This window comes from Urocampus carinirostris, chromosome 8 (assembly GCF_059441175.1).
Source record: "Urocampus carinirostris isolate Australia breed hairy pipefish chromosome 8, RoL_Ucar_1.0, whole genome shotgun sequence".
NCBI lineage: Eukaryota > Metazoa > Chordata > Actinopteri > Syngnathiformes > Syngnathidae > Urocampus > Urocampus carinirostris.
In genome coordinates this window covers 13,288,355-13,313,900 of record NC_142356.1, presented here as the reverse complement: position 1 = coordinate 13,313,900, position 25,546 = coordinate 13,288,355, and the positions used below count along the sequence as shown (strand labels likewise).

General features: G+C 39.2%; 1 protein-coding gene across 1 annotated transcript in view; it reads left to right on the top strand.

Annotated features, from left to right (window-relative positions):
• Positions 1-25,546, top strand: part of LOC148360750 (teneurin-3-like) — a 238,694-nt gene that overhangs the window by 186,109 nt on the left and 27,039 nt on the right. The window contains exons 32-39 of the mRNA XM_088341657.1: positions 1,514-1,652; positions 1,755-1,860; positions 5,977-6,119; positions 8,973-9,151; positions 13,407-13,511; positions 18,446-18,576; positions 21,538-21,707; positions 23,863-23,989. Of these exons, the coding sequence (XP_088197783.1) occupies positions 1,514-1,652; positions 1,755-1,860; positions 5,977-6,119; positions 8,973-9,151; positions 13,407-13,511; positions 18,446-18,576; positions 21,538-21,707; positions 23,863-23,989 (1,100 nt within the window). The remainder of the gene's footprint in view (positions 1-1,513; positions 1,653-1,754; positions 1,861-5,976; positions 6,120-8,972; positions 9,152-13,406; positions 13,512-18,445; positions 18,577-21,537; positions 21,708-23,862; positions 23,990-25,546) is intronic.

Sequence of the window (25,546 nt, the reverse complement as noted above, 5' to 3'; positions counted from 1 at the left end):
CCCTACCCAACCCTGTCTATATAAACACGTTATGTTTGGTATTTTTGTATTCTACATCGTTTATTTTATTATTTTATTTTTCAACACAAGGAAACTGCTGGAATTGAGAATTTCCCTATGGGGATGAATAAAGTATCTATCTATCTATCCATCTATCTATCTATATCTATCCACCCCTCTTCCCCCTTACCTCCCTCTCTCTCTCTCTCTCTCTCTATCTATCTATCTATCTATCTATCTATCTATCTATCTATCTATCCTTATTTATCTATCTAGACATCCATCTATCTTTATCTATCTAGACATCTATCTATCTACAGTATATGTCCACCCCTCTTCCCCCCTACCTCCCTCCCGCTCTCTATCTATCTATCTAGACATCTATCTATCTAGACATCTATCTATCTATCTATCTATCCACCCCTCTCCCCCTTACCTCGCTCTCTCTAGACATCTATCTCAATCTATCTATCTAGACATCTATCTATCTATCTAACTAGACATCTAATCTATCTATCTATCTATCTATCTATCCACCCATCTCCCCCCTAACCTCTCTCTCTCTCTCTCTCTCTCTCTCTCTCTCTCTCTCTCTCTAGACATCTATCTATCTAGACATCTATCTATCTAACTATCTATCTATCTATCTAGACATCTATCTATCTATCTAACTAGACATCTAATCTATCTAACTAGACATCTAATCTATCTATCTATCTATCCACCCATCTCCCCCTTACCTCTCTCTCTCCCTCTCTCTCTCTCTCTCTAGACATCTATCTATCTAGACATCTATCTATCTAACTATCTATCTATCTAGACATCTAGACATCTATCTATCTATCTAACTAGACATCTAATCTATCTAACTAGACATCTAATCTATCTATCTATCCACCCATCTCCCCCCTTACCTCTCTCTCTCTCTCTCTCTCTCTCTCTCTCTCTCTCTCTATCTAGACATCTATCTATCTAGACATCTATCTATCTATCTCTATCTATCTAGACATCTATCTATCTAACTAGACATCTAATCTATCTATCTATCTATCTATCCACCCCTCTCCCCCTTACCTCTCTCTCTCTCTCTCTCTCTCTCTCTCTCTCTCTAGACATCTATCTATCTCTATCTATCTAGACATCTATCTATCTCTATCTATCTAGACATCTATCTAACTATCTATCTATCTAGACATCTATCTATCTAACTAGACATCTAATCTATCTATCTATCCACCACTCTCCCCCCTTACCTCTCTCTCTCTCTCTCTCTCTCTCTCTCTCTCTCTCTATAGACATCTATCTATCTCTATCTATCTATCTAGACATCTATCTATCTAACTATCTATCTATCTATCTCTATCTATCTAACTAGACATCTAATCTATCTATCTATCCACCCCTCTCCCCCTTACCTCTCTCTCTCTCTCTCTCTCTCTCTCTCTATAGACATCTATCTATCTATCCATCTATCTATCTAGACATCTATCTAATCTAATCTAATCTATTTTAGGCTCTTTGGCATCCGGTCCCGGCTCCTATGAAGTGGCCTCTCCAGCCTCCCAGGAGCTCTATGTCTTTGACTTAAATGGAACACACCAATTCACTCTATCTCTGGTCACCGGGGACTATAAATATAATTTTAGCTACAGGTAGGTGTGGGTAATGAGATTTTTTTTAAGCTTTTATTCCTCGTTATTGGCCCCGTCGGTCACATCATTTTCAATTCCGATGGGTTTTTTGGTCTCTCGCAGCAATGAGGAGGATTTAACAGCAGTGACTGACAGCAGCGGTAACACCCTGCGCATACGGAGGGACGCCAACAGGATGCCGGTCAGAGTCGTAGCACCGGACAATCAGGTGAGTCCGTACCCCGAAACTAACAAACTACTTGAAGGTGTTTAGGAAATACAGGGGTACCTCTTTATACGAGCACCTCGAAACACAAGGATTTTGACATACGAGGGTAAATGCAAGCTACGAGCAGTCCCAGAGGCTACCACTAGAGACCACTCAAGAACACTATAGAAAGGGGGGGAGAGAGATAGTGATATAGTGATAGAAAGTGATCAATAAAGGGAGAAATGAAGAGAGAGAAAATGAGAGGGGGAGAGAGAAAAAGATAGTGATAGTAACAGATCAAGAAAGGGAGAAATGAAGAGAGAGAGAAATGAGAGAGAGAGACGGAGGCAGGGAGAGAGAGAGAGAAACATATGTGATGGAAAGAAATCAAGGAAGGGAGAAATGACAAGAGGAAAAAAATGAGAGGGAGAGAGAGAGAGAGAGAGAGATAGATAGTGATATAGTGATAGAAAGCATGAAAGGGAAAAATGAAGGGAGAAAAAAATGAGAGGGAGAGAGAGAGAAAAAGATAGTGATGGTAAGAGATCAAGAAAGGGAGAAATGAAGAGGTAGAAAAACGAGCGAGAGAGAGAGAGAGAGAGAGAGAGAGAAAGAGATAGTGATATAGTGATAGAAAGCATGAAAGGGAAAAATGAAGGGAGAAAAAAATGAGAGGGAGGGAGAGAGAAAAAGATAGTGATCGTAACAGATCAAGAAAGGGAGAAATGAAGAGAGAGAGAAACGAGAGCGAGACAGAGGCAGGGAGAGAGAGAGAGAAACATATGTGATGGAAAGAAATCAAGGAAGGGAGAAATGACAAGAGGAAAAAAATGAGAGGAAGGGAGAGAGATAGTGATGGTAAGAGATCAAGAAAGGGAGAAATGAAGAGGTAGAAAAACGAGAGAGAGAGAGAGAGAGAAAGAGATAGTGATATAGTGATAGAAAGCATGAAAGGGAAAAATGAAGGGAGAAAAAAATGAGAGGGAGGGAGAGAGAAAAAGATAGTGATCGTAACAGATCAAGAAAGGGAGAAATGAAGAGAGAGAGAAACGAGAGCGAGACAGAGGCAGGGAGAGAGAGAGAGAAACATATGTGATGGAAAGAAATCAAGGAAGGGAGAAATGACAAGAGGAAAAAATGAGAGGAAGGGAGAGAGATAGTGATGGTAAGAGATCAAGAAAGGGAGAAATGAAGAGGTAGAAAAACGAGAGAGAGAGAGAGAGAGAGAGAAAGAGATAGTGATATAGTGATAGAAAGCATGAAAGGGAAAAATGAAGGGAGAAAAAAATGAGAGGGAGGGAGAGAGAAAAAGATAGTGATCGTAACAGATCAAGAAAGGGAGAAATGAAGAGAGAGAGAAACGAGAGCGAGACAGAGGCAGGGAGAGAGAGAGAGAAACATATGTGATGGAAAGAAATCAAGGAAGGGAGAAATGACAAGAGGAAAAAATGAGAGGAAGGGAGAGAGATAGTGATGGTAAGAGATCAAGAAAGGGAGAAATGAAGAGGTAGAAAAACGAGAGAGAGAGAGAGAGAGAGAGAGAGAAAGAGATAGTGATATAGTGATAGAAAGCATGAAAGGGAAAAATGAAGGGAGAAAAAAATGAGAGGGAGAGAGAGAGAAAAAGATAGTGATAGTAAGAGATCAAGAAAGGGAGAAATGAAGAGGTAGAAAAACGAGAGAGAGAGAGAGAGAGAGAGAGAGATCAAGGGAGGGAGAGAGAGAGAGAGAGAGAGAGAGAGAGATCAAGGGAGGGAGAGAGAAATGAAGAGAGAAAAAAATGACGGAGAGAGAGATAGTGATATAGTGATAAAAAGAGATCAAAAAAGGGAAAAATGAAGAGAGAGAAAATGAAAGGGTGAGGGAGAGAGAGAAAAATATAGTGATAGTAAAAGATCAAGAAAGGGAGGAATGAAGAGAGAGAAAATGAAAGGGTGAGTGAGAGAGAGAAAAATATAGTGATAGTAAAAGATCAAAAAAGGGAGGAATGAAGAGAGAAAACGAGAGAGGGAGGGAGAGAGAGAGAGAAATATAGTGATAGGAAGATCAAGAAAGAGAGAAATGAAGAGAGAAAAAAAACAGGGAGAGAGAGGGAGAGAGAGAGAAATATAGTGATAGAAAGAGATCAAGAAAGGGAGAAATGAAGAGAGAGAAAAAACGAGGGAGATAGAGATAGTGCTGGCTGGAGAGACCGACACGGAAAACAGAAGTCGCTGTAGATTTACAAAAACTAAAAACTTGAGACAGCATCGTACAACTGGAAAGGATTTCAATCCCCACCATGGCTGGTTTCATAAATTGAAGAAGATGACTGTTTCTGTGAGTGTGGTTTGGCATGAGCAAGCAGTGAGTGCAGGTTACAAAGCCGCCAAAGATGTTTTTTGCTGCGCTTTGCTTCATTAAGGTAAAAGACAATAACTCAAAACTTGAGACAGCATCGGGTACAACTGGAAAGGATTTCAATCCCCACCATGGCTGGTTTTAGAAACTGAGGAAGACTACTGCCGCTGTGAGTGTGGTTTGGCATGAGGAAGCAGTGAGTGCAGGTTACAAAGCCGCCAAAGATGTTTTTTGCTGCGCTTTGCTCCATTAAGGTAAAAGACAATAACTCAAAACTTGAGACAGCATCGGGTACAACTGGAAAGGATTTCAATCCCCACCATGGCTGGTTTTAGAAACTGAGGAAGACTACTGCCGCTGTGAGTGTGGTTTGGCATGAGGAAGCAGTGAGTGCTGGTTACAAAGCCGCCAAAGATGTTTTTTGCTGCGCTTTGCTCCATTAAGGTAAAAGAGAATAACTCAAAACTTGAGACAGCAAGCAGTGAGTGCAGGTTACAAAGCCGCCAAAGATGGAAAATAAAAACTCTATGCCGTAAAAATGTTTGTGTATGTATACCTAAAGTTACAGTAACATGAAGTGTACAATCAGTTGTTATGTATCGTCAAAGTCTTGCACCGTCACTTCTCCGAAACACCGCCATTACTCCTGCACACACACCTTTGTTACAGCGACTCCCTCATAATAAACTCACATTTATTTATCTTAGTACTGTATTTGTCATGGTTAATTACTATTTGAATGTGTTTTAGTGACCAGGAAGGTATGTTTTATAGCTATTTAGAGTAAACATGTACGCTTTTGGGAGGTCGGTGTTGGGAATTTAATATTAAAATGTATCGTTTACCTATTTGTTCGAATTAGTTATCTGACTCCATTAACCAAACACAACCTACATTCACCCAACAATGCGCGCTCGTTTCTTGATGGAAAAGATGATTAAGAATAGCCGACATTTTCACACGGGGGCAGATTTAATTTCCTTAACAATAGAACTAAGTGAACGCCATCAAAAAACGGCCGAATTAGTCGAATTAGTGTCGTTAGAGTCTCTGGCAAGCCTTCTCTGAAGTCTTCTAGCTTTTTTCTTCTCCCCGCAAGATGGCGTCTTGACTCCTCCCATGGGCGTACCAAGGAAGCCCACCCTGGGCGTTGCGATGTCTGGAAAACTCAAAACAGCATAGCGTTTCTTAAAACATTGCCTGCCGTCCTCCGTCAACAGGGCCCCTCCGCGTCCGGATGCACTTAATATCTTATCAGCCTCATGTCCCGTTCCCGCCATTCCTGTAAACAATGAAATTAAATGATCTGCATTTATATAGCGCTTTTCAAGTCAATGACTTCCCAAAGCGCTTTACAATGTGCTCCACATTTCCCAATAGCGGCCTTGCAGCCATGTAAGGCGCTAACCTGCTTATTGGGGGTATTAGGGGTTCAGTGTCTTACCCAAGGACACTTCGACATGTAACACGGACGAGCCGGGATTCGAACTGGGATCCCTTGATCCCAAGACTAGCGCTCTACCTCCTGAGCTACTGCCGCCCCAATGTTTTTCACCAGGTTGCCCTGAACTTTCACTGCTCTTTGAACTTAAGCCTACTCGGTGAAAATCTTCATTGCATTCAATACATGTAACTTGTATTCAATCGTATAAGATCCTTTATAGTCAAATGTATAAAATCCTTTATCGGGAACAAGCCAATTAGTTTTTTATTATTTCCTATCGGGAAAATTCGCTTGTTACCTGAGCAATTCACAAGATTTTAGACCCATGTATGCCCTTTTTCTTTGTATAGGTCATTTGGCTGACCATCGGAACAAACGGAGGTCTGAAGTCGCTTACAGCTCAGGGTCAGGAGCTGGTCTTGTTTAGTTACCACGGCAACAGTGGATTACTTGCAACCAAAAGCGTGCAAATCGGCTGGACTACTTTCTACGAGTGAGTTGAATCGTTTTAATCGTATTTGTATCATATGAAATCGGATAGTGAAGTGCCCAAAGTCAGGTAAAAGAAAATACAAATAAAAAGCAGAAAAAGAAAAATTTACACTTTTAATTAAATTTTTTTCTCACTTTCCATTTTACATTAGTTTCTCTGAGTTAAATTAACTATCATGGACATTCATTACATTTTTGTTTTGCTTCTTTTTTCTTCTAAAAATTCATGGTTGATAAATACTACAAGAGATACAATTTAGTGAAAGAAAATGAAATCAGAAGGAAACAAAAACTAAACCTCCTAAAACCAGAGTTTTTTTGTTCGATGTGTATTTATGTTAATTTTCTTCTTCTTTTTTTTACAAATAAATAGTTGATTAATACAACAAGAAATAAATCATGGGTTTATGTTCACTTTTATTTATTTATTTATTTATTTATTTATTTATTAACAAATGCATAATAAATACTAAAAGAGATACAATTTTAGTGAAAGACAACGAAATAATAATAATTTTAATATTAGTATTTTTTTTTCCAAATGCATAGTTGATAAATACTACAAGAGATAAAATCTTAGTGAAGGAAAACAAAATAATAAGGGGGAAAAACTACCGTATTTTCCGCACTATAAGGCGCACCGGGTTATAGGGCGCACCCCCAAAAAATAGTTTTTGGTCCTATTTTTGACATACATAAGACGCACTGGATTATAAGGCGCTACAATGGGAACGTGGACAAAACAGTCAGATAGTTCAGTCCAACTTATTACCCCCTTAACATTCCCAAAGCTTGCAAAGACGCAAATACGTGTCGAGAACACGTGCGGATGCGGTGTCCGTAAGATGCCACTCAAATGCATCGTTCCATCATTCGGAAGGTTAAAGTTTTTGGGATTCAATAAATGATAACCATTCCTTCGTATCTATTTTCTTTTTCGCTCGCAACTTTACTGTGCATATGACAATAAACACTTGGAATTGAGTTTAATTTAAAAATAGACACTCCATTCCATCCATTATATGCACCGCTTATCACAGAAACATCGAGTTCAGTCTGAAACAAGATACAGGGATAATATAGAAAGCCGGAGTAGCTCACCGAAGTCGTTGTGTTCATAATAATGTGCAGGCAATGTCCTCTTATATCCGTGAGGGTAGTAAATCCAGGAGAATACAATATTTACATATACAGAATAGAAAAAAATGCTTTCTCTATGCCGTCAGCCACATGCTATACGCATACGTATTTTCGGCCAATTGCAGGCTTTGTTTCGCTGTTTAAGCCAATGGCAGCCTGTAAATTATAAAAAGGATCCGCCTCTTGACCTCCGAATAACTTTAGCCAATAGTGATCGTTTCAACTGATGATTGACACGTCTTTTTCGGCCAATTGCAGGCTTTGTTTGCAGTTTGAGCCAATGGCAGTCTGTAAATGATAAAAAGGATCCGCCTCTTGACCTCCGAATAACTTTAGCCAATAGTGATCGATTCAACTGATGATTGACACGTCTTTTTCGGCCAATTGCAGGCTTTGTTTGCCGTTTGAGCCAATGGCAGTCTGTAAATGATAAAAAGGATCCGCCTCTTGACCTCCGAATAACTTTAGCCAATAAAGATCAATTCAAATGATGATTGACACATTGGTTAGCCAATGAAACGCCGGTAAATAAATCCCAGCATCCACCGCGTACTACTTGGCGTTCGGGGGAAAATCGAGTCGGCGGCTGCAAGTTAGTTGGAAAACTTAATGTTAATCCATAAATAAGGCGCACTGTATTATAAGGCGCATGGTCAGCTTTTGAAAAAAATAAAGGCTTTTAGGTGCGCCTTATAGTGCGGAAAATACGGTAAACCTCCTAAAACATGGGCTTTTTGTTTGATGTGCATTTATTGTTACTTTCTCTTTTTTTCTTTTTCTTTTTTTTTACAAATGCATCGTTAATAATTACTACAAAACATGAAATAATTAAGAAAGGAAAACAAATTATTAAGGATAAAAAAAAAACTTAAACCTGAGCTCCTTGTTTAGTGTGCAATCATGTTCACTTTCCTTTTTTTGTTTTTTAACCAATGCATAGTTGATGATTATTAGAAGAGATAAAATATTAGTGAATGAAAACAAAATAAGAAAGGAAAAAAAAACCTAAACCTCCTAAAACCTGAGCTTCTTGTTTAAAGTGAATTTATGTTCTCTTCCTTCTTTATTTTTCTTTTTACAAATGCATAGTTGATAAATACTACGATAGATAAAATCTTGGAAAAGGAAAACAAAATAATAAGGAAAAAAACTAAACCTCCTAAAACCAGAGCTTCTTGTTTGTTGTGCAACCATATTTACTTTCGTCTTTTTTCCAAATGCATATTTGATAAATACTACCAGAGATAATATCTTAGTGAAGGAAAACAAACTAATAAATGGGAAAAAACTTAACCTCCTAAAACCGGAGCTACTTGTTTGATGGTCCTATATGTTCATGCATGTGGGCGCCAGGTCTTAGTAGGTTAATCATCATTTTATAATCAAATCTTACACCCGGAATCATCACAGTTATTTGATTGTGAGCCTCCAAAAGATCCCCAGCCCTACAGCTCAGCCAAACTTCGAATGCTATTTATTTACAAGTATTCATTTACGTGGGAGTGTTTTCTTCTACCATGTGGCCCCTTGAGCTAAATCGAGTTAGTCAATCATAATGAAGAAAAAGAAAAAATGCAGGATGAAAATTTGCTAACTATCAAAACCAGCAAAAATGAACTGCATATTTGCACTGTGGATGTTGATAACTCATTTGCTTGTATCAGAACATCCCTCCCCCACCTCCTACTTTCATCACTCTCCTCTGTACTTCCAGTTATGACAGCGAGGGTCGTTTGACTAACGTTACCTTCCCCACCGGCGTGGTTACCAATCTCCACGGCGACATGTCATCCGGGGCCGTCGCCGTGGATATTGAGACGTCAGGGAGAGACGAGGATGTCTCCATAACGACCAACTTGTCTTCGGTAGACTCCTTCTACACACTGGTGCAGGGTAAGGTATTCGATTTCAGGACTCAGTGTTCAAATTGTGTGTCTATAACTCTGTTGATAATAACAATAAATATAGCAGCTAGAAGGCGTGCCAGAATATTAGGTGCAACCCCAAAAATTTGTCGATGTGATTTTGGTTGGGACAATTAGGTGCATGGAATTTAAACTACTGTAAAACCTAGGGTTGCATAAAAGATGAGTAAATGCATTTAAATTTAGTTTTATTTCCCATTTTGGAAGGGTTACTCACCTCTAGAGTGACCTAATTGATTGCTTGTGAAAAAAAACTGTGATCCTGGCCAAACACTTTCTGGCCTGAGAGAGTAGAATGTCTTTCTGAGGAAGCTGCCAAGTCAGCAAAACCAAAAAAATGCAGACTTTTTTGGCTGTTTGATTTGACTGCCTGTAAAAGGGGATGTTCATATTGAATGCTGTTCTGGCCTGGGAGAGTAGAATGTCTTTCTGAGGATGCTGCAGAGTCAGCCAAACCAAAAATACAGACTCTGCTTTTTTCAGGTGTTTGATTTGACTGCCTGTAAAAGGGGATGTTCATATTGAATGTCGGTCTGGCCTGGGAGAGTAGAATGTTTTTTCTGAGGAAGCTGCAGAGTCAGCCAAACCTAAAATGCAGACTCTGCTTTTTTTGGGTGTTTGATTTGACTGCCTCTAAAAGGGGATGTTCATATTGAATGTCGGTCTAACCTGGGAGAGTAGAATGTTTTTCTGAGGAAGCTGCCGAGTCAGCAAAACCCAAAATGCACACTAGGCTTTTTTGGGTGTTTGATTTGACTGCCTGTAAAAAGGGATGTTCATATTGAATGTCGTTCTGGCCCGGGAGAGTAGAATGTCTTTCTGAGGAAGCTGCAGAGTCAGCCAAACCAAAAATGCAGACTCTGCTTTTTGGGGTGTTTGATTTGACTGCCTGTAAAAGGGGATGTTCATGTTGAATGTCTTTCTGGCCTGGGAGAGTAGAATGTCTTTCTGAGGAAGCTGCAGAGTCAGCAAAACCAAAAATGAAGACTCTGCTTTTTTTGGGTGTATGATTTGACTGCCTGTAAAAGGGGATGTTCATATTGAATGTCTTTCTGGCCTGGGAGAGTAGTAGAATGTCTTTCTGGGAAGAAAATGCTGAGTCAGCAAAACCAAAAGTGCTGAGTCGACTTTGGGGGGACATTTTATTCACATATAGGTCAAGACAATTTACTGTGTTGAAATTTAATGTTGTTCTGGCCTCGAAGAGGGGAGAAATAATTGCCGAGTCAGCATATCCAAAAGTGTTGAGTCAGCTCTTTTGGCATTTTTTTCACATATATGGTAAATTAAAGAAAGAACTCAAAAAGTAAAAAATCAAACATAGAATTAAAAAAGTAAAAAAATTAAAGAATTGAAAAGAGAATTAATAAAATAATAAATTCAAGAAGGAATTCAAAACGTCAAGAATTAAAGAAAGAACTAAAAAATTGAAAACTAATTCAAAAGGTAAATAATTAAAGAAATAAAAAATTAAGAAAAAATTTAAAAAGTAAAAAAATCAAAGAATTTAAAAAGTCAAAAATTTAAAAAAAGAAAAAAGTAAAAAAAATTAAAGAAAAGGGAAAATATTTTAGAAATAAAAAGGTAAAAAAATTTAAAGTACAACATTAAAGAAATTTTAAAAGTAAAAAAAAAGTAAAATAAAATAAAAAAAATAAAACATTAAGGAATTAAAAAAGTAAAGAAAAAAATTAAAACTGAAAGAAAGAATTAAGAGAAGAAACAAAGAAATAATTCAAAAAAGAATTGGGGAAAGAATTCAAGAATAAAATAATCGAAAAATAAAAAAAAGAGAATGAAAGAAAGAATCAAAGAAATAATATAAGACAAATAATATAAGACAGAATTAAAGAACAAAATAATTAAAAAAGAAAGAAAGAGAATTAAAGAAAGAATTGAAGAATGACATCATTTAAGGAAGAATTAAAGAAAAGGGCGGAATGAAATCATCCAAGAAAGAAAGAAAAAACGATTTTGGAAAGACCGGATATTGGATTTTGATCTGTAATAATCAACATGTTCTTGGTCTGTGTCTTTGTTCCTCAGTGATTTTTACCTTTGTACCTCTCCATATCCTTTGCCTCTTCATTCTTCTCTTCCCATATCTCCTAAAACTTCCTCTTCCCTCCCACTGGACAGAAAGTGAACTCCAAACAAAAGTATCTTTGTCCTTATTCTGCTCTCAACCTTTCTTACAAATCTCGACTTCTTGGAGAGTACAAATCCTTCCCGGTTTGAGACCCGCCTGCCTCTCTCCTTCGTGTCCACCAATCATACATCCTCATCTAGGATTCTGTTCTTTCTGTCGGTCTTTTGCCTCATCCCGCTCTTCATTTCTCCGTCCGACAGATATTTTATTCCTCTGTTCATCGTATCCGCCCCGAGACACAACAAGAACATTCCTTCTGTCCGGTCTCTCTCATTACCGTCGCTATATCAGCCCAGCACGTATATTTTCTCCACCGCCTGGTCAGCTTCCGCTCCGTTACTTTTTTCAGTGATCGATAGAATTAGGACCGTGTGCATGATTTGACCACTAGAGGTCACTGTATTGTACAGTGCCGTGGAAAAGTAGTGGTAATAAGCACAAGAATACGAACTACGAAGGGACCAAAAAGTGCTGTTTTTATTCTCAGTTTAAACTAAGAAAAGAAAAGCAACAATGGATAAGAAAATTGGAATGGAAAGAAGAATGAAAAAACAAAAGGAAAAGGGAAAAGAAAGAAAAAATAAAAAGAGAATGGAAAGAAAAAAGACTTAAAAGAAAGAGGGGAAGGGGAAAAAATAAAAAAGGAGAAAAGTGTAAAACATAGAAAATTGAAGAAAAGAAAAAAACAATGATTGAAAGAAGGACAAAATATAGGTAAAAAAGGGAAAGGAGAGAAAAGCAAAAGAAAAACGAAATAGCTAAGTTTAAGATATGAAGGAAAAGAGAAAAAAAGAATGAAGCAAGAAAAACAGTTGAAATGGATATTAAAAAAAAAAATGTGAAAAAGATCAGAAAATGACTAAAAAGAAATAAAAATGGCTAAAAAAAACAACAACAAAAAGGGGAGGAGAGGAAAAAGCTTAAAAGGGATTAAACAAAATTCAAAGAATGAGAAAACATTAAAAAAAGAGAAAGGACTAGAAAAAATGGGAAAATAAATGAAAATGGCTAAAAGAACAAAAAAGAGGAAATAAATAGGAAAAAAATCTTAAAAAGGGATTTAACAAAATAAAAAACTGAGAAAACATTAAAAAAATCAGGAAGGACTAGAAAAAATAAAAAGCATTAAAAAACGGGGTAGAAACGAAGAAGATAAAAACAAAGAAAGAAAGGGAAAAAGTGTCAAGAGAAAAAATAAAAAAATGGGAAAAGAAATGAAAATGGCAAAAAAAAAACAAGAACGGGGAAAAGAGGAAAAAGGCTTTAAAAGGGATTAAACAAAATTAAAAGAATGAGAAAACATTAAAAAATGAGAAAGGACTAGAAAAAGGAAAAAGAAAGAAAAACGGGGTAAAAACAAAAGCAAAAAGGGTCAAGGGAAAAAATAGAAAAATGGGGAAAAAAAGACAGAGAAAAGAAGAGAGAATAAAGAAAGATAAATAAGAAAAAAAACTGAAAACTGAAAGATTTTAATGAAAGTGAAAGAGCTACCTTCTGACAATAACAACATCGAACGGCTTTTACAACAAATACACGAAACCACACACAATTAGCCGTATTTAGGGAGTACAAACAACTGCTCGCTTTTGGTATAATAAAGTCAAACTTGAGATGAAATGTGACAGAAGAGAATATACGTCTGTCGCCGAGTTCCTCCATGATAAACTGAGCGCCACATAAGAAGGGGGTGAGGTGGGAGGAGTTGAAGGAGGGGGGGGTGAGCGAAGTGGTAACTCACCATGAGTAAGCATTGTTCAGGGCCTCCCCCTCCCCTTCACAATAAGAGTGTCAACCCCGTGTCCTCAATTGACATAAGCTCGCGCTCAATGGCGTCAAGTCAATAAATGCTTTTATTGAGAAGGTAAGGTATATTTTTTAGACCCGCAAAGCTCTGAACCCGCAAAAGTGGAACCGCAAACTAGCGAGGTTCCACTGTATATGACAAGAGACCATTTTTGGGGTAGTACGCCTTATAGTCTGGTGCGCCTTATAGTGTGTTAATTGTGTGTTTGTTTATATATGGAGGGATATTCATATTTATGAATCTATAAACGACTTCCTTCCCTCTTTGTAGACCAGCTTCGAAACAGCTACCAAGTGGGTAGTGACCGTTCTCTCCGGGTCGTCTATGCCAATGGAATGGATACGCATTATCAGACAGAACCTCATATTCTGGCAGGTATGTACACATCACACCAGCAAAAAATCCAACTGTTAACACTCCTTGGTGTCAAGGAGAGCTGCGGCACAAAATGATTTGTGATAGGAAAAAAAGGATACATTTAAAGCAGGGGTGTCAAACTCATGTTAACTCGGGGGCCACACGATAGAACAAACATTCTGTCGGGGGCCGGACTAGTAGATTAAAGAGAAAGAAAAAGAGAGATGAAGAAATAAGAGAAAGAGGGAGGGAAAAGGAGAGAAGGCGGGACAAAGAAAGAAAAAGAGAGAGAGGGAGAGAGCAAGAGAAACAAAAGATAAAAAGTCGTGAGAGAGGGGGAAAAGAAAGGGAGAGGAGGAAAGAAATCCAAAGAGAAATAGAAAGACAGAAGGAGAGAAAAGAGAAATGAAAGCGCAAAGGGTATGAAGAGAGAAAGAGAAAAGAGAGAAAAAGAAAAAGGAAGTTAGAGCAAAAGACACAGAGAGGGAAAGAGAAAAGAGCAACAAAGGAAGAGGAAAAAGAGAGACACAGAGAGTGAAAGAGACAGGAGTGGGAGAAAAGGGGTAGAAAAGAAAGAGAGAGACAGAGAGAGAGAGAGAAAATAGAGAGAGAAATAAATACAAGTACAGTGTCTTTGTGAGAGACACCTGGCTTTGGCAACATCAAGTTGACATATTTCAACCTGCAGCTTGTTTTTCTCTTGCGCTTCTCTGAGTGTTGTCTCGCGGGCCAGATTCAATCCCCTAGCAGGCCTGATCCGGCCCGCGGGCTGCCTGTTTGACACTGGACTATAAATCGTAGATTTTTTCAACGTCAGGCCGAGGGGCGACTTATACTCCGGTGAAATTTATATGCGAAATTGTCAACACATTACAACAGTATATCATTGAGTTTGAAATTTGTATTACCAGTTCTGCACTTCACATGTTATTTTCACACTTCACCGCAAGAGGGCGCTCTAAGCCTGTGTTGAAAATTTCAGCCTTGCCCTGTTTTGTGTGGGACATTTTACCAAGTGGAAACAGGAAGCTAGGCCCCATATCGCCTTCCTCCCGAGCTGGAGTTGTTTACTGGTAAAATTGGATTTAGTGATTTGGAATAAAGCTCAGGGTTGGGTAGGGTTACTTTAACTGGATTACTTTCAATGACTTTTGGATTACTCCAATACCAAATATGCTAATAAAAGACCAAAGAAACTAAATATGAATAAAATGACTCAATTTTGTGCAGGCTTGGGGAGTAACGGAATACATGGAACGGCAAAAATGATGTTGGCAAGCTGTTTGGATTTAGTTTCATTTTGTTTCTGTCGCATTTTATGTTCGTTTTGCCGGAGATCAAAGAGATCAAAGCCAGGAGAGAAAACTTACCACGTGTTGTGAGTCATCATTTTATTCATACTTAGTTTCTTTTGTCTTTTATTAGCATATTTGGTATTGGGGTTCCCCAAAAGTAATTTAAAGTAATCAAGTTAAAGTAACCCAACCCAACCCTGATTTTATGTTAGTTTTGCCGGTGTTCAAAGAGATCAAAGCCGGGAGAGAAAGCTTACCACGTGTTGTGAGTCATCATTTTATCCATATTTAGTTTCTTTTGTCTTTTATTAGCATATTTGGCATTGGAGTAATCCAAAAGTAATTGAAAGTAATCCAGTTTAAGTAACCCTACCCAACCCTGATTTTATGTTAGTTTTGCCGGAGATCAAAGAGATCAAAGCCAGGAGAGAAAGCTTACCATGTGTTGTGAGTCATAATTTTGTCCATATTTAGTTTATTTTGTCTTTTATTTGCATATTTGGTATTTGGGTAATTGAAAGTAATCAAGTTAAAGTAACCCTACCCAACCCTGATTTTATGTTAGTTTTGCTGGAGATCAAAGAGATCAAAGCCAGGAGAGAAATCTTACCACGTGTTGTGAGTCATAATTTTATCCATATTTAGTTTCTTTTGTCTTTTATTAGCATATTTGGTATTGGAGTCATCCAAAAGTAATTGAAAGTAATCCAGTTAAAGTAACCCTACCCAACCCTGATTTTATGTTGATTTTGCCGGAGTTCAAAGAGATCAAAGCCAGGAGAGAAAGCTTACCACGTGTTGTGAGTCATCATTTGATTCATATTGAATGAATGACCTTAGAATTTAAAAGTCTAAAAAACAGAAAAACAGATACCTGGTATTTATACTCAAAAGGAAAAACACTGAGATATCAGAAACTATGCAAACTATTTAAGAGGCATCCATGTTTTCTCTTTTGGGTGGGAGATTTCTGTCCAGGGTATGCATACGTAGTCTACCAAGACCGCAAGAGAAGTAAATCATATTTGCTGTCACCAGGGTTGGGTAGGGTTACTTTAACTGGATTACTTTCAATTACTTTACTCCAATACCAAATATGCTAATAAAAGGCAAAAGAAACTAAATATGAATGAAATAAAATGAAAATGAAATGATCTGCATTTATATAGCGCTTTTCAAGTCAATGACTTCCCAAAGCGCTTTACAATGTGCTTCACATTTCCCAATAGCGGCCTTGCAGCCATGTAAGGCGCTAACCTGCTTATTGGGGGTATTAGGGGTTCAGTGTCTTACCCAAGGACACTTCGACACGTAACACGGACGAGCCGGGATTCGAACTGGGATCCCTTGATCCCAAGACGAGCGCTCTACCTCCTGAGCTACTGCCGCTTGTATGAATAAAATGATGACTCACAACACGTGGTAAGCTTTCTCTCCTGGCTTTGATCTCTTTGATCTCCGGCAAAACGAACATCAAATGCGACAGAAACAAAATGAAAATAAATCCAAACAGCTTGCCAACATCATTTTTGCCGTTCCATGTATTCCGTTACTCCCCAAACCTGCACGACATTTAGTCATTTTATTCATATTCAGTTTCTTTTGTCTTTTATTAGCATATTTGGTATTGGAGTAATCCAAAAGTAATTGAAAGTAATCCAGTAAATGTTTGTCGGATGGAATTTACGTATAAAAGAGTTTGGAATTTTCATGAGGAATACATCATGTCATTTGAAGTTATAAATATGGAGATTCATGTCCTCTGACTTGTACAACACTCGCCATCTGCGTGCCAATTTGGGTGATATATCGTCCACAGCATGTGGTGTGTCATTCAGCAGATGGCAAATATTTTGTTTTTGGTTTTTTTAAAGGCTCGAATCAGCCACAGTTTGTATGTGTTAAGCTGTTTCTGGACAAAATACAGTGGAAACGCAGTTCTCGACCATAATCCGTTCCAGAACCCTGTTCGAAAACCGATTTGTTCGATCACCGAAATCGTTTTTCCCATTAAAAGTAATGTAAATCGTTTTAATCCGTTCCAACACCCTGAATGTTTACCTCGAATGTTTAACGTAAACATGAAGCTAACCCAGGCTAATCGTACGTTCGCGTTAGCGTAATCTTCAGTACGAAAGATTACGATAACATGAACGTGTAAAAATAAGATAATCAGGTCGTTTACAAGTCATTTAGCACCCGGGTCTCCACAACAAGTGGTAAGCGGTTCATTGGAAAGGGGGCTGCGTTCCAACACCCTGATTGTTGGGCTCCGTTCCAACACCCTGAATGTTTAACGTAAACTCAAAGCTAACCCAGGCTAATCGTACATTCGCGTTATCGTAAGCTTCCGTACGAAAGATTACGCCAACATGAACGTGTAAAAATAAAAAAAAAAGGATAGAAAATAATTATGAATAGGATTTTTTACCTTTGTGGTGGTCAGCAGAAGGCGCAGGTGGACGGTGGGTTATTCCCTAGCAAGATCAGACACTCGCACACCTCCTTCATATTTTGCTATTATTTCTTTCTTAAATGCAATAGTTCTACGCACTACTTTTCTCTTTTCACCTGTAGCAACTTTGCTGCTTGGACTGACTTTCTTTTGAGGCATAATAAGGGGCTAAAACACCCGTACGCCGCTCAGCATCGCACCCTAGCGTACGCACTCACGCATCAACGGCGTTCGAACTCCGATTTTTTGACCAAAGAGCGAAGCAAGAATTTCTCGAAATTTTTGGTCGGACTCCGATTTGTTCGAACAGAGAGGCGTTCGAAAACCGAGGTTCCACTGTATATATAAAATAAGGCAATGGTGTTAAAGTCAAATGGATGGTGAAGAATTCGACTACAAGGCAAAGGCCGGAACTTTTAACTGCCGCTAGAGGTAAAATCTGGCTTTAAAAGATCAAGCCCGACCCAACCCGCAGGTATTGAAGCCCGAACCAACCCGAGCCCGACAAAACGTCTACCTTAGCCTCGGTTTTGAGTACTATCCTAATGCTAACACACGGCAAATAATGTAGAAAGGCTAACGACTGGCATTTTTGTAGCAGTACTACAAATGAATATTTATCCATAAACTGCAGTGACAATACAGCACCGCCATTCATTCCTTTTCCAACTGCTTTTCCTGTCACAACCAGCACAAAGGGTAGACCCAATCGCGTAACGTTTTCTCACAATTTTATTGAGAGAAAAAGGAAGTGCAGAACCCGCGATCCGATGCTCGCTGGACGCGGGAAGCAAGTCGCTCTCGCAATCGGATTGTGATCCGAATGCGGAAATGGATCTTCCGTAGTGGGCGATGGCGGTGTCAGGGACGGAAAAACAGGTCGATAGGCGGGACAGGAGAGCAAAAACGGGGTCAGAAACGGGTCGTAAGTCAGGACAGGAGAGCAGACGTGGTCGGGATAAAAAATGGGTTGTAAGTCGGTACGGGAGAGTAGACGTGGTTGGGTTCAAAACTGGTTGTAGCCGTAGACAAACGTGACCAAAAACGGGACAGTCAGGGTAAAAAAAAAAAAAAGGCTTGCCTTGTATCAACAGAGGTTTGCAGACGGACTGACAACAGGGGACTGACAGGACTGGGTGATTCCCATCGGTAATCATGACATTTCCTGCATAATGGATATTCTTCTTTTCCTGTCAAACCAGGTGCAGCCAACCCAACTGTAGCTCGACGCAACATGACACTTCCAGGAGAGAATGGCCAAAATCTTGTGGAGTGGCGCTTTAGAAAGGAACAGACTCGAGGAAAAATTATGGTTTTTGGAAGAAAGCTGAGAGTGAGTAGATCCCCAAAAAGACCGACCACAAAACAGAAATGATATATGTACATATACAGAGGGGCAAATTAGTATTTAGTCAACCGCTAATTGTGAAAGTTCTCCTACTTGAAAATCATAAAGGCCTGTAATTGTCAATCACGAGAGACAGAATGTGGGAAAAAACTGGAATTCTCATTGTTTGTTTAAAAAAATGGAGGTACAGTCAGTATTGGGGAGGTACAACATTACTAACCTCCGTTTTGCTGATGTTATTGCCGGATTGGCAGGAGATGTACAGGAACTAAGAGATCTGGTCAATCGTCAACCCAGAATGAGATGAAAATCAGCACAGAAAAAAACTAAAGTAATGACCAATAGGCCCCAAGGTATCACCACAAACATCACCATCAACCACAGAGAGCTAGAACCGGTCAAATTTTAATATCTTGGAGATGTAATATCAGAAGAGGTCAGAACCAGAAATCATGGCCAGGAAAGCTCAAACCACAACCGCCTTTGCCAAACTCAAACCCATCTGGGAGGACAAGAACATACCAGTGAAATGAAAGGGTAGACCCATGCAAGTGCTGGTGACTCCCATCTTCCTCTAACCTTGCGAGACATGGACTCTCACAGCAAATCTGGAAAAAGAAACTTCTAGGCATCAGCTACTTAGCCCATGTGACAAAGGAAACAGTGCACAACACCATCAGAGAGGGCACATTGGACCCTACGAAGAACGATGCCAACTGTGCGAATATGGAAACTTCCGTGGTATGGTCAGGTCACAAGATCATCAGGACTGACCAAGATCATTCTCCAGGGCAAAGTCCAAGGGAGCAGGAGGAGAGGAAGACCGACAAAGAACTGGGTCGACAATATTAAGGAATGGACTGGTGCCAACTTTGCCAGGACCCAAGAACAGGCCAGGGACCGTCAACGGTGGAGAAGTCTGTCCAGAGTTGTATCCTCATTGGTGCCCCAACAACCCAGATCCGTGAACCGTAATTTGCAAGTCATAGAGGCAAAGTATTTTGTCAATACCCGAAGTTTATCTCAATACATTGGTATGTATCCATTGTTGGCAATAATGGAGGACTTTTTCTGTAACTCTTCACAAGCTTTTCACACACTGTTGCTGGTATTTCAGCCCATTCCTCCATCCAGATCTGCTCCAGAGCAGTCATGTTTTGGAGCTGTCGTTGGGCAACACAAACAATTTAACTCCCTCCACCGATTTTCTATTGGGTAGAGATCTGGAGACTGGCTAGGCCAATCCAGGACCTTGAAATGCTTCCTATAAGGCCACTTTGTTGTTGCCTTGGCTCTGTGTTTGGGATCAGTGTCATGCTAAAAGACCCAGCATTGTCTTATCTTCAACGCCCTTGCTAATGGAAGAAGATTTTCACTCAAAATCTCTTGACTCGTGGCCCCATTTACTTTTCAGTTACACGGATCAGTCATCCTGGTCCCTTTGCAGGAGAACAGCCACCACATGATGTTTCCACCCCCATGCTTCACAGTGGATATGGTGATCTTCGGATCCAATTCAGTAGTCTTTCTCCTTCAAACACAACAACCAGTGTTTCTACCTAAAAATTATATTACATAACAAATTTTCCCAGTCCTCTGGATTATCCAATTGCTCTGTAGCAAACCACAGACTGGCCTGGACATCTTCTGGTTTCAGCCGGGGGACACACCTTGCAGTGCAGGATTTGAGTCTCTGTTGGCGCATTGTGTTACTGATAGTAGCCTTTGTTACCGTGGTACCAGGTCCCTAGGTCCCCCCCTGTGTGGTTCAGGGTTTTTTGCTCACCGTTCTTGTTATCATTTTGACGCCACAGGGTGAGATCTTGCATGGAGACCCAGATCGAGGGAGATTATCAGTGGTCTTGTAAGTCGGCCATTTTCTACTAAGTGCTCCTAGATTTTATTTATCTACACTAAGAATTTTACTTATCGTAGATTATCTTCTCAGCCTGGTCCAGGTCTAAAATGTTGTCCCTGGTGTCCTTCGACAGCTTTTTGGTCTTGGCCATAATGGAGTTTGGAGTTATGGACGGGTGTCTTTTATACCGATAATGAGCTTAAACGGGGGCCCTTAATACAGGTAACAAGTGGAGCCTCATTAGATAGATAGATAGATACTTTATTCATCCCCGTAGGGAAATTCACACTTCCAGCAGTATCCTCTTGTTGTTCATTAACAGATTAACAGGATGGCCTCGGGGTGCTGTGTTGTAGTTTAGCAACAGCGGAGTGGATGACGTCACACGCTAGGCCAAAAGTTCGACGTCCCTGCAGCAGATGGAAATCTTTGTGCCCAGGGTTACACCACCTCGTGTTCACGTAGATAGGGAGGCCACCTCCTCTCCGCTTCCCGCAGGCTTTTGTGTTTCTGTCCCTAACAGTGCTGAAGCCGGGTAGCTCTGGATAGCTCCAGGTAGCTTCGGGTAGCTCCGGGTAGCTCCACATTAGACTTCTTTAGACCTCGTTCGAAGAAGTTAGACCCCTTTGACTGCCAGAAATCTTGCTCGTTTGTCGGTGACCAAATATTTAGTTCGCACTCAAATTTGGAAATAATTCTCTAAAAATTAAACAATATTATTTTCTGTTGGTTTTTCCACATTCTGTTTCTCTAATTCCTCAAAATTGAAACTTTATGAATGAATTTTATAACAAAAATGTTCGTATCTGCTGGTCATGGAGAAGATGAAATAGCCTTACTCTAAAAATCTCGGGTGTATATTACCGAAAAAGACCACTAATTTTTACCTGAAGCATGGACTAAAATATTTTACCAAAATATTTTACCAAGTTTCTTTGCTGCAAGCTGTTTTGTCGCCCTAAATCTTCCACACTTATCCACCGTGTATATATGACAAGAGATAAGAGGCAAATCGCCTAACAAATCCCAAAACCCACAATTGGCTCATTCTCTTCGTCTCTCCTAATCTGCGTTTTTACCATTCAAAGGTGAACGGAAGGAACCTTTTGTCTGTAGACTATGATCGCACTCTACGAATCGAGAAGATTTACGACGATCACCGGAAGTTCCTCCTGAAAATCATCTACGACACCCAAGGGCATCCCACACTCTGGGTTCCGAGCAGCAAGCTACTTCCTGTTAACTTGACCTACTCCAGGTAAGATTCTATACCCTGAGTCATTAATCACAGGCAGTTGGTCAAATATTGATATTTCAAATCACTTATCGGTCACCTACCGTATCGAGCGCATTTGAGACCGCAGTTATTAATCTCTCATGAAATCCAATAGCTTTCCACTGCAGTGTTTTATGATAAATTCTTAGTACCGTATTTTCCGCACTATAAGGCGCACCGGGTTATAGGGCGCACCCCCAAAAAATAGTTTTTTGGTCCTATATTTTCCATACATAAGGCGCTACAATGGGAACGTGGACAAAACAGTCAGATAGTTCAGTCCAACTTATTACCCCCTTAACATTCCCAAAGCTTGCAAAGAGGCAAATACGTGTCTCAGACATGTACGGAAACAGTGTCTGTACGAGGTCACCAATCACTCAAATGCATCGTTCCAAATATCATTCGGAAGGTTAAAGTCTTGGGATTCAAGAAATGCCAAACATTTCTTAGTTTCCATTTTATTTTTTGCTGGCAACTGTGTGGACAGCAAAGTAAGAATTGTATTGTGCAGAGAAACGGGGTTCTTTACCGTGCATATGACAATAAACACTTTGAATTGAATTGAGTTTAAAAAAAGACTCATCACAGAAACACCAAGATCGTTCTAAAACAAGAACAAAATATAAAGCCGCATAGCTCACCTAAGTTATCTTGCAGCCATCACGTTCAATAATGATACGTAACATTGGTCTTCTTACAACCGTGAGTGTAGTAAATCCAGGAGAGTCAAATATTTACAAATACAGAATAGTAAAAAAAAAATTCTCTATGCCGTAGTGCAACCCAACGTGCGATTCACATTCATCTTTTTCGGCCAATTGCAGGCTTTGTTTCGCCCCTTTAGCCTATTCGAGCCTGTAAATGATAAATAGGATCCGCCCTCTTTACCTCCGAATAACTTTAGCCAATAGTGATGATTGACACATTGGTTAGGAAATGAAACGCATTTCCCCCAGATTTATATAAATCCCAGCATACACCGCGGACGACTTCGCCTTCGGGGGAAAATCGAGTCGGCGGCTGCTTGCCTTAGTTGCAAGACTTTGCGACTTAATATTGATCCATATATAAAGCGCACTGTATTATAAGGCGAATGGTCAGCTTTTGAAAAAAAAATAAAGGCTTTTAGGTGCGCCTTATAGTGCGGAAAATACGGTAATTGAACCAAATATTTCAAATAAGAATATGTCATTTTACCATGAACAAATATCTTCAGTCAATCAGAGGTGGGTAGAGTAGCCAGAATTTTACTCAAGTAAAAGTACTGTTAGTTCATAATAATACAGAAGTAGAAGTGTAAAGAAGTTATTCAAATAATTACTTGAGTTACAAGTACAAAAAAAATGGATTTGGTGAGAAAACTATGTACTGAGTAACTTGAGCAATGTCTTTTTTATTGATGTTGATGTTTATTAAAGCGCTTTGGGAAGTCCTGACTTGAAAAGCGCTATATAAATGCAGATCATTACATTACATTACATTACATTACATTACATTTTTATTTATGTTGAATCATATCATCAAATCATCAAAGTCCATCCAATCAACAATAAATTACATTTAATTTAAAAATACCATAGATTAAAATGTCTCATCATCTCATCTCATCAGCTGCACCGCTTATCCTCAGAAGGGTCGCGGGGGTGCTGGAGCCCATCCCAGCAATCATCGGGCAGTGGGCAGGGGACAAAATGTATAAGTTTTAATTCAAGTACTTTAATAAACAAGAAAATTACAATATTATAAATCAAAGAAATGGAAAAATATAAGCTTGCCCAGGGGTCAGCAACCTAAAATGTTGAAAGAGCCATTTTGGACCAAAAAAAAACAAATCACAAATTTGTCAGGGAAAAAAAAAAGCCTTGTACAGTGGTACCTCATTCCTCAACCATAATGCGTTCCTGGTTTTTGGTTGAGTACCGAATTTTTTTTTCCCCATTGGAAACAATGGTAAGTATTTTAATCCGTTCCAACCATGCAGCTTTCCTTTCAGCAACAAATAATTAACATGTCAACCAAAAGAGAGCACTCCAAGACCAACATACAGTCTTAATATAGAGACCTCCTGGCAATTTTCAAGGACTCCTATTGGCGGAAGTGATTTAACTGATGTGGTTTTTCTGTGCGCATCCAGTACCGGGCAGGTAACAGGTCTGCAAAGAGGTCCGACCACAGAGAAATGGGAGTACGACAGTCAAGGAAGAATCGTTTCCAGACTATTTGCAGATGGAAAGATATGGAGCTACACTTACTTAGATAAGGTAAAGGAGAACACACTTACTAGAAAGGATCACTATTTTATACATTGTTCGGACAGCATCTTAGATTAAGCTAGACTATTTGATAGGCTTTAAGAAAAAAATCATATTTGGTCTCACGTGTAAGATCATACTCTCACACATGCACAATTATACTTTTATACAGACATAGTCTTAGTTATGTTCAAACACTACTATACTCTTATACACACTGTTAGGAATTAAATACATTACAAATGTATCGTTTATCAAATTATTCGATTTAGTTATCTGACTCCATTAACCAAACACAAACTTCATTCTCCTAACAATGCATGCTCGTTTCTTTTCGGGAAAATATGGACAAGAATAGCCGGCATTTTCACACGGGGGCAGATTTTCTTAAAGTATTAAACTAAGTGAATTCCATCGAATTAGTCTAATTAGTCTTTGTCGAACCTCCTGAGACAGACTGATGTGCATTGTTCATGGTTTGTCCCAGAAATGTATGGTTTAGGGTGTTTGTTTTTTAGCAAATAAAATGAAATGACAGTCGGCAAGTATATTGAATACTTGTAGAATCGCAATTATCGGGAATCGTGATATAAATCGAGTATCGTGATACAATTGAACAGTGACCCAAGCCTATCGTCCCACCCCTAGTGACTGTCTTTTTGAGAGTATAGTTGTGCATGTGTGAGAGTTTGATATTATTTGTGACAGCCAGGGTTAGGTAGGGTTACTTTAACTGGATTACTTTCAATTACTTTTGGATTACTCCAATACCAAATATGCTAATAAAAGACAAAAGAAACTGAATATGAATAAAATGACTAAATGTCGTGCAGGTTTGGGGAGTAACGGAATACATGGAACGGCAAAAATGATGTTGGCAAGCTGTTTGGATTTATTTTCATTTTGTTTCTGTCGCATTTGATGTTAGTTTTGCCGGAGATCAAAGAGATCAAAGCCAGGAGAGAAAGCTTACCACGTGTTGTGAGTCATCATTTTATTCATACAGGCGGCAGTAGCTCAGGAGGTAGAGCGCTCGTCTAGGGATCAAGGGATCCCAGTTCGAATCCCGGCTCGTCCGTGTTACGTGTCGAAGTGTCCTTGGGTAAGACACTGAACCCCTAATACCCCCAATAAGCAGGTTAGCGCCTTACATGGCTGCAAGGCCGCTATTGGGAAATGTGGAGCACATTGTAAAGCGCTTTGGGAAGTCATTGACTTGAAAAGCGCTATATAAATGCAGATCATTTCATTTTCATTTTATTTCATTCCTATTTAGTTTCTTTTGTCTTTTATTAGCATATTTGGTATTGGAGTAATCCAAAAGTAATTGAAAGTAATCCAGTTAAAGTAACCCTACCCAACCCTGGTGACAGCAAATATGATTTACTTCTCTTGCGGTCTTGGTAGACTACGTATGCATACCCTGGACAGAAATCTCCCACCCAAAAGAGAAAACATGGATGCCTCTTAAATAGTTTGCATAGTTTCTGATATCTCAGTGTTTTTCCTTTTGAGTATAAATACCAGGTATCTGTTTTTCTGGTTTTTAGACTTTTAAATTCTAAG